We start from the raw sequence: 9154 nt of genomic DNA on the forward strand, positions 1-9154 counted from the left end.
AAAGATCGGGGTTTCCAGCTTCTCTTGCACAATCTGCTCTGCCCCTCCTGGGTCCGTGTTCCCACCTGGCCTCAGTGGGTGGGAGCTGAACTGCAGCCACCGCCTTTGACAGGACGCATCTTTCCAGTTTACCACCATCCCGACCACTTGCTGCCCTGTACCTGACCCACCTTGTTCGTTTGTGTTACCTGCCTGGCAGGGCTTCTGGTTTTGCTACCATGGCTTAGTAGAAAACATCTAGGCTGTGAAAATAGGGCCTACCTATTTTTAGAGGGACTTGTCCCAAAGCAAGTGATTTCACCACTCTGAGTCTCAGTCGCCTTATCTGTCAGGTGGAGGTAAGGTGGGGCCCGGTCCTGTTCCAGCACCGTAACACCCACTGGTTCTTCGGGCAGCCTCCCGTGGGTAGAGTTGCTGAGGATGTGTACGCCGTGGGTGCTTAGGCACCCTACCCATCCCCTTCACCGATCCTCTGCTCCTGTGAGTGGTGGCTGCTGACAGCTCCCAGCTTCTCCAGAAATGGAGCGGAGGTCCTGCCTCTCCCCCTGGGATAAGCCTGGAGCCAGTGACTGAACGGCCTCTGAGGCCAGTCCCTTTGCCTCGGAGTGGGTCTAATTCTAAAGAGCCATTAACACCTCAGAGCTCCTTGCAGGAACGGCCTGAGGCAGGGCGCCACCCACCTCAGCTTTGCTCTGCTCTTGCCCTGCCCGGTCTCGCTTCCCTCCCTTGATAAATCACAGACACAGGAACCTGTTTCAGGCTCTGCTCCTAAGGAACCTGGGTGAAGGCATTATTCCCATTTTCCTGACGGGGAAATTAAGCCTGTAAGAGGCAGCCACTGACTCTAGCTCATACGGCCAAGAAATGTCGGCAGGGATCAGAACCCAGCTCCAGCTCACTCCTGTCCCCATTCCTAGCCATTATCCTCTTGCCATTACGCCTGCTTCCTGAGCAGGAGGAAAGCCCGAAGCCCAGGGCAGCACCTGAGCTTGCCTGCAGCCCTGCAGGAGGTGGGAAAGAATCCTGTGTGCTTGCACAGTGCACGAGCCGCCAGGGGCAGGTGGTGAGGGCCGGTAGGGGTGGGTTCCCTGTCCAAGTGACAGCTGTGCCGGCCCTCCCTCTCCCCCACCTGCAGAAGCCCTGGAGCAGCTGTGCTACCCCTGGGAGTGCTTCGTCTTCTGCCTGATCATCTTCGGCACCTTCACCAACCAGATCCACAAGTGGTCGCACACGTACTTTGGGCTGCCGCGCTGGGTCATCCTTCTGCAGGACTGGCATGTCATCCTGCCACGTAAACACCATCGCATCCACCATGTCTCGCCCCACGAGACCTACTTCTGCATCACCACAGGTGCGGCCAGCGGCAGCGTGGAATGGGCTTTCCCCACCCCAGCTACCACACCATCTTCGAGGTCAGGAGGGCAGAGATCACAGCGGGAGGTCACACAGTCCTTGCCCTCTGGAACAGTCTCTCAGAACGTGCATTTATTGAGCACCTACTGTGTGCCAGGCACTCTTCTAGGTGCTGAGGACACAGTAAATAAGACAGACAAAACTCTGTCCCCCAACTTCATGGCATTGTGGTTCCAGTCACCCATCATCCTGTATTTATTGAGCACCTACCACATGCCACGGTGCTCTGGGCTTAGGCTCCTGCAGCAAACAAAACGGCAGGAATCAGCCAGGCACGGGGGCTCACGCCTGTAATCCCAGCACTTTGGGAGGCCAAAGCGGGTGGATCACTTGAGGTCAGGAGTTGGAGAACAGCCTGGCCAACACGGTGAAAGCCCATCTCTACTAAAAACACACAAAAAGTTAGCCAGGCGTGGTGGCGGCTGCCCATAGTCCCAGCTACTCGGAAGGCTGAGGCAGGAGAATTGCTTGCACTGGGGAGGCAGAGGTTGCAGTGAGCTGAGATCGCACAACTGCACTCCAGCCTGGGCAACAAGAGTGGGTCTGACACACACACACACACACACACACACACACACACACCCCTCCCCCCGATCTTGCCCTCGTGGCACTCACCGTCTAGTGAGGGAGAGGGACCAAATGAATAAAATATGTAGTGTAGCTGATGGTGCTAACTTGCTATCTGCTATGGAGGAAGATAAAGCAGGGGGTGGGAGAGGGAAGTGGGGGATTTTGCCTTTTAAATGGGATGGTCAGGGAGGTGACACTTGGACAAAGACCCAAGGAGCTGAGGGAGAAAGACCTCTGTGGGAGCGACACTCCAGGCAGCAGGAACAGTAGGTTCAAAGGCCGTGAGGCTGGCCTGTGCTTGCCTGGGATGTTTCCAGCATGGCAAAGAGGCTCGTGCCTTGGCGTGGAGGGAGCTGGGGGCAGAGCAATGGAAGAGGGAAGAGAGAAGCACGGGAAGGCCTGCAGATAGATGGTCACAGATGAGAGCAAAGGAAGCAGGAAGCACGCAGGCCAGAGGCAGGAGTGCACCAGGTGCAAGGAGGGTTGGAAAGGAGACCCACGTGCCAGGCTCGGTTGGCGGCCAGTGCGGAAGAGGCAGGGTGAACTGAGCAGTCTCTCTGGGGCCAGCTGGGCTTCGTTCAAGGTCGAGTGTGTCAGGGGCTGTCAGGTCGGGCCACCTCAGGCCTAAGTCTCAGCTTCTCCATATATGTATTTAGGAAACTCACGAACCTCCCTGGGGGCCACTCTTCTCCTCCACAAAATATGGCTGAAGCCCCCTCCTTCATATATCACCTTCTCAGGGGGAGTGGCAAGTGCAGTGTTTGGCGTATAGTAGGTACTTGATGAGTTACAGCTACTTTTTTTTTTTCTTTAAGTCTTTCTGGAAACAGAACTGAGAACCACAAAAAAATATTCTTTTTCATGTCCTCAATTTGTGCTCCTTGGAGCGCAGGTGGAGGGGTTAGAATTTAGGCTGTTTAGGAGATGGGTTAGCTACTTAAGCAGGCCTGGGTTCCAATCCTGGTTTGGCCACCTGCTAACCGGGAAACTCTTCTCTAAGCCTCAGTGTGCTCATGTGGAAAATGGGACTGATACTAGTGTCGACCTCATGGTGAGCTGGAAGGCTGTCAGATTGTGAGCAGTATTTATTGAGCACCTCCTGTGTGCCTGGCTGTATTTAGGTACTGAGATCAGCAGTGGAAGAACATGGTGTTTTGCATTTTGGGGCTGATATTCTAGTTGGGGATTGGGAGGTAAACAAACTCAGAACAGGAAAATAGAGAATTAACGAAGATGATTACAGGTTATCATAAAGGCTATAAAGAAATGAAAGAGCGTGGCCTGTCATGGTAGCTCACGCCTGTAATCCCAGCATTTTAGGAAGCCAAGGTGAGAAGATTGAGCCCAGGAGTTCTAGACCAGCCTGTGTAAGACAAGACCCCATGACAAGACCCCCATCTGTATTAAAAATAGAAATAAATAAAGAATAATTCGAGAAACCTGGGGTGTTGCTTAAGTGAGTGATCAGGGAAGGCTTCCTGGCAGAGGTAGCATTTGAGCTGAGTAATAAGGCCACTACAGTGCCTGGTACATAGTAAGTGCTCAAATACAAGTTAGTGCGTGGTATATAGTAAGAAAGTAGATGAATAAGGGGGTTGGAGGCCTAAGTGGCCCCCAGGCCGATTGGTTGGAGGCCCCCACTTCCAGTTCCTTGGTCAGTCCCTGTGTCCTATCCTGTACGGACTCACTCCGCATTGGGCCCCTCCAGCCCAGTGAAGGCCAGCTCTCTCCCAATGGCCCCTTGACTACTCTCCCATTCAACCTCCCGGTGCCATTTCTACTGCAGGCTGGCTCAACTACCCTCTGGAGAAGATAGGCTTCTGGCGACGCTTGGAGGACCTCATCCAGGGCCTGACGGGCGAGAAGCCTCGGGCAGATGACATGAAATGGGCCCAGAAGATCAAATAACCTCTCCGAGCCTGCTACCTGGCTGCCAACCTTCCCTAGCCCCCAAATCGAAGCCATCTGCCAAATGCCAGCCTCTTCGAGCTAGCCCCTCCAGATAGAGAGGACAAATCCTGGGCTGGGCCTGGGTACCCCCAGCCGTGCCCCCCTCATGACACAGTATACTTGAGCCACTGATTTTTCATTTTCTTTTTTTATTTTCTTTCCTTGACCCCTCCTCAGCCACCTGAGCTGTTCTGTCTGCAAGCCTGACTCTGCAGAAAAGGGAGCCCCCACCCTGCCAGCCTCCCCTGGTAGAGAGGAGGTTTACCCACTCCCTGCACGCCTGCCGCCCCTGCCCCACTGGGCAGCCCTTCTGTGTGGCTGGCGTTGGGGCCACTGAGTTGCCTCTGTCTTTCCCTCCTTGTCTGGCCCCAGTGGTCTGGGGAGCCCCCGGCACACCTAAGCATCTCGGAGCATTTTTCTGCCACGGCCCTGCATACTGACCCCGGAAGGCTGGGCAGGTGGACAGCCCCAGCCTGTCTCCCAGGGATGGCGAAGCTCAGCAGGAGTCTGAGGGCAGCCAGCCAGAAGAGGCTGGAACCTCCTGCCCAAGTCTAGACCCCTACTTCTCCGCTGTCCCCACCCTGCCAGAGCTGATGTTTCCAATACCGGATGTCTTCACAGGGTACAGCCCCTATAGAGGGTCCTGATCATTTGGAAGAGGACACGGTATCCCCTCTGGCCAAAGTACGTCCGAGAAGGAAGAGTAGGGCTTTTTTGTTTTGTTTTTTTTTAAAGGTGCTTGCTTGTTTAATGTAAATAATAGAAAGCCTTAATATCTTTTCTGTAACACGGAGTAATATTTTAATGTCATGTTTTGGATGTATATAATATATTTATAACAAAGCAGCAAGAATCTACTTAACCTTGGCTGCCTCGTGGTGTTTCCTGGCTGGATGGGGTGGGGGGTATCAAGGAGCCTGGAGTATGAGGCCCCACTCTCACCCTATTCCCAGCTCCCCCCAACACTGGCCTCAGGATGGGAGCTGTCATCCGAGACAGTGACTGAATTAATGTTGACATCTGCTCCAAAGACTTTTGGAGGGGATTGGGTGGGGACAGTGGTCTTTCTTGTTGATCATGATGATAAAGTAGTGATGGCTGATCCCTATTTGTGATTTCCTTCAGCAAATATTCACTGGTACCCGGTGTGTGCCAGGCTCTGTCCTGTACACAGGTATAGCAGTCAGAGAACCAACAATGGCCTGCCCTGGTGGAGCTGACCTCCTGGGGAAAGAGACAATAAACAAATAAATGCACGTGGAAATTCAGGTGGTGATTTGTGAAGAAAATCAAACAGGACAGAACCACATCGGAAAAGCAGGTCGGCACTGCTTTGGCAGGGCGGTCACGGAGGGCCTCTGAACTGAGAGCTGGAGGAGGAGATGAGGCCAGCCAGGAAAGAAGTGAGGGAAGAGGCCTCTTGATGGGACAGCAAGGGCACAGGCCCTGAGGCAAGAACAAGCTTGGGACTTTAAGAGTTGGTGAGGCAGCTACTGTGGCTGGACTAGAGTGAGCTAAGGAGCAATGGAAGACGAGGTTGGGAACACATGGACTTGTTACACAGAGACTCACAGGCGGAGGTGAGTGGGGAGCTGCTGGTCCTTTCATTTATTTTTATTACTATTTTTTTAGAGACACAGTCATGCTTTGTCACCCAGGCAAAAGTGCAGAGGTGTGATAATAGCTCACTGCAACCTTGAACTCCTGGACACAGTCCTCCCAAGTGGCTGGGACTAGCATGTACTACCACGCCTGGCTTGGCTTTTTTTTTAGAAATAGAGTATCATTATGTTGTCCAGATTGGTCTTGAACTCCTAGCCTCAAGTGATCCTCCCACCTTGGCCTTCCAAAGTCCTGAGATTATAGGTATAGGTATGAGCCACAGCACCTGGCCAGGACATTGTTGACAAATTAGTAATTTGTTTATTCATTGTGCAAGTAATTATAAGGCATTCCTATGAACTAGGTACTGTGATTCTGTAGTGAACACTATAGAGATAGTCAATGTCTAGTCTGGGCTAGTTTCTACAATATTAGCCAGAAGAAAGAAAGCCTGTTGGGGACAGGGAGATGCCTAAAGGATTCCAAAGCAATCACAAATAATGACATTTTCGGTGGCACAATCTCAGCTCACTGCAACCTCCGCCTCCCAGGTTCAAGCCATTTTCCTGCCTCAGCCTTCCAAGTAGCTGGGACTACAGGTGCTCGCCATCATGCATGGCTAATTTTTTGTATTTTTAGTAGAGATGGGGTTTCAGCATGTTGGCCAGCCTAGTCTCGAACTCCTGACCTCAGGTGATCCACTCACCTCGGCCTCCCAAAGTGCTGGGATTGCAGACATGAGCCACCACTCCCAGCTATGACTTTTTTTTTTTTTTTTTAAATGACCCATAATGCCATTTTCCTTTGCCCACCACTAGACTTTTGATTTGTGACTATGCCTGAGGGGACCATACAAGCAAGGGTATTAGAATTCAACAACTAATAAATGACAGAAAACTAAAGCAGAAGTTAACAGCTAAAATATCAGCTCACAAAACGCTAAAGTCCACAGGTATTCTGACTTAAGGTTTGGCAGGACCCAGGAGCTCACATGATTCATCAAAACGTGGTCTCCGTAAGCTCTGTTTTTCTGAGTTGAGACTTACTGGACTAGCTCAGCAATCTCAGTGGAAAGTGCATTTCCAGTAGCTGCAGTGGAAGTCCCGGGGCTGACAAATGTCCACCTGGATTTGCAGGATTGCGGTGACCCCTTCCTAAGCCACAGGAGAGAGGGAGGTTCCTAGATCAAAATTAAGGCATTACCACAAAAAGAAGTCTGTAGTGGATGGGACAGGCAGCTAAATTCAGAGGCCAAGGCTCACAACTGTGGTGTTGGTTTCCAGGCCCTACCAATCTGTGTCAGTTCTCCTGGAGCCAGCAAAAACCCTTAGCCTGAATCCAGAGAGGTTAGGTGACTCCCCACAAGGTCCCACAGTTAGTAAGAGTAGAGCAGGCTTCAGACTCAGACCATTTCACTTCTGAATCCTGGGGGCTGGGGAAAAAATCCATCTCAAAACCAGAAGAAGGTGTGCATTGGGTCTGAGAGTGTTGGGACCACTTGTGAGATCAGGGACTTGCAAATAAGTGCCTATGAGGGCCAGACAGGGAAAAATCTACTTAATATTACTGAGCACCTAACCTTGTGTCAGACTGTGCAGAGAGCTCTCGCATGGGTCCCGTCAAGCAGTCCCTGCAGCTCTGAGAAGTGAGTACTCTTTGCACAGTCTGCAGATGGGGAAACTGAGGCACAAAGGTCCTGTAACATGCCCAAGGTCACACAGCTGGCAGGTGGCAGAATCAGGATTTGAGCCAAGGTCTGACCCAAAGTCCATGTGCTTTAACACTCCCATTGTGGAGAGGGAGGTGAGAAGGAGGCAGGTGGGGAATGTGGCCACGATGAGGCCACTGCAGCATGCCTGAGAACGGGCAGCTGATGCTGGGGACTGGGATGACCTGAAGACATAAGGCCCCAAAGGGCAGCTGCTACTCACAGCAGCTGCTTAAACAGGAGGCGGAAATCTAAACTTTAAAAATGTTGGCTCCATGTTTAAAACATACTGTGGGCAAAACGAAACAGGTGCATGGGCCCACTGCCTGCAGCCTCCCTCCTAGCTGGTGCAGGATGGGTTGGTTTTAGGTGGGCATGTGCTGCTATCTGGTGGTGGCACAGGGTAGGTGGCATGCAGGGCAAACAGATGGGTTTCCAGCTGCACCAGGGGAGCTGTAGTGAACTTGCATGCCCCCCTATGCTCACTGTTCTTTAGAGGAGGCCTGAGGACACACCTCAGGGCACTTGCCCCTGACTTCAACTCCATCACCCCCCCCCTTTTTTTCCCTTGAGACAGCGTCTTGCTCTGTCACCCATGCTGGAGTACAGAGTCATGATCCGCACTCACTGCCGCCTCAACCTCCCAGATTCAAGCAATCCTCCCACTTCAGCTGCTCGAATAGCTGGGATGACAGACACGAGCCACCACCCCCAGCTACCTTCATTTTGTATTTTCTGTAGACAGGGTTTCACCATGTTGCCCAGGCTGGTCTCAAACTCCTGAGCTCAAGCAATCTGCCCACCTTGGCCTTCCAAAATGCTGGGATTACAGGCATGAACCACCGAACCCAGCCAACCCCCTTTTGATAAACAAAAAATAATTTTCAAGCTACCCTTTTCTACATATATATATTTTTTGCAATAGGCAATGCTTGCATAGATAAAGAATAAGAATCCTGTCAGGTACAGTGGCTCATATCAAATAACATAAAAGGGGCTAGAGCAGGGATTAGCGGGCCCTGGCCAGTAGGCCAAATCCAGCCCACCTGCTTTTCTATAGCTCAGAAGCTTTTGTGGGTTGCTTATTTTTTTAGAGACAGGGCCTTGCTGTGTTGCCTAGGCTGGAATGCAGTGGCACAATCACAGTTCATTGTAACCTCAAACTCCTGGGCTCAAGTGATCCTCCCACCTCAGCCTACCCAGTAGCTAAGACTACAGATGCATACCACCACACCCAGCTAATTTTTTTTTGTAGAGAAGGGGTCTTGCTATGTTGCCCAGGGTTGTCTCAAACTCCTGGCCTCAAGTGATCCTCCCACCTCAGCCTCCGAGAGCACTGGAATTACAGGTGTGAGCCACCATGCCAGCCACGAGCGGTTTTTAAATGGCTGGGGGAGGAGGAACAACATTTCCTAACACAGGAAATTCAAATTCTAGTTTGTAAAGCTGAATTGGCACACAGCCGTGCCCCTCATTTACATATTGTCCAAGGCTGTTTTTGCAGTGCAGCAGCAGAGTTCATAGTTGCATCAGAAACCAAATGGTCCCCACAGCCTAAAATATTTACTATCTGGCCCTTTCCAGAGAAAAGTTACCAACCCCTCCCTGGTCTAGAATGAAGAGTAAACTGCTCCCAGTCATGTCCCCTCAGGTACTTAGTTCCCCTCCTTAGAGGTCGTCACTTTGACAAGACACTTGCAGTTCCTTACATAGGCAAAAAGGGATTTGTCTGCCCCATTCCTTGTCACACAATATGTAGGAGATTTTGCACACAGTTCTGCCCCTTGCCTTTTTTCACTTAATATATTTTGGAGACAGTGTTATCATCAATGTTCACAAAATCATTCTTATTTTTTACAGCTGCTTAGTGTTCCAACTTCACAATGGAATGGACCTTTTTTTTTTTTTTTT

General features: G+C 51.3%; 1 protein-coding gene across 1 annotated transcript in view; it reads left to right on the top strand.

The window, feature by feature from the left end:
• The window catches only part of PEDS1 (plasmanylethanolamine desaturase 1), a 28191-nt gene extending 22994 nt beyond the window's left edge, over positions 1–5197 (top strand). The window contains exons 5-6 of the mRNA XM_017529918.2: positions 1136–1351; positions 3770–5197. Of these exons, the coding sequence (XP_017385407.1) occupies positions 1136–1351; positions 3770–3891 (338 nt within the window). The 3' untranslated portion in view covers positions 3892–5197. The remainder of the gene's footprint in view (positions 1–1135; positions 1352–3769) is intronic.
• Positions 5198–9154: the final 3957 nt, after the last annotated feature.

This window comes from Cebus imitator, unplaced genomic scaffold, assembly GCF_001604975.1.
Source record: "Cebus imitator isolate Cc_AM_T3 unplaced genomic scaffold, Cebus_imitator-1.0 Scaffold62, whole genome shotgun sequence".
NCBI lineage: Eukaryota > Metazoa > Chordata > Mammalia > Primates > Cebidae > Cebus > Cebus imitator.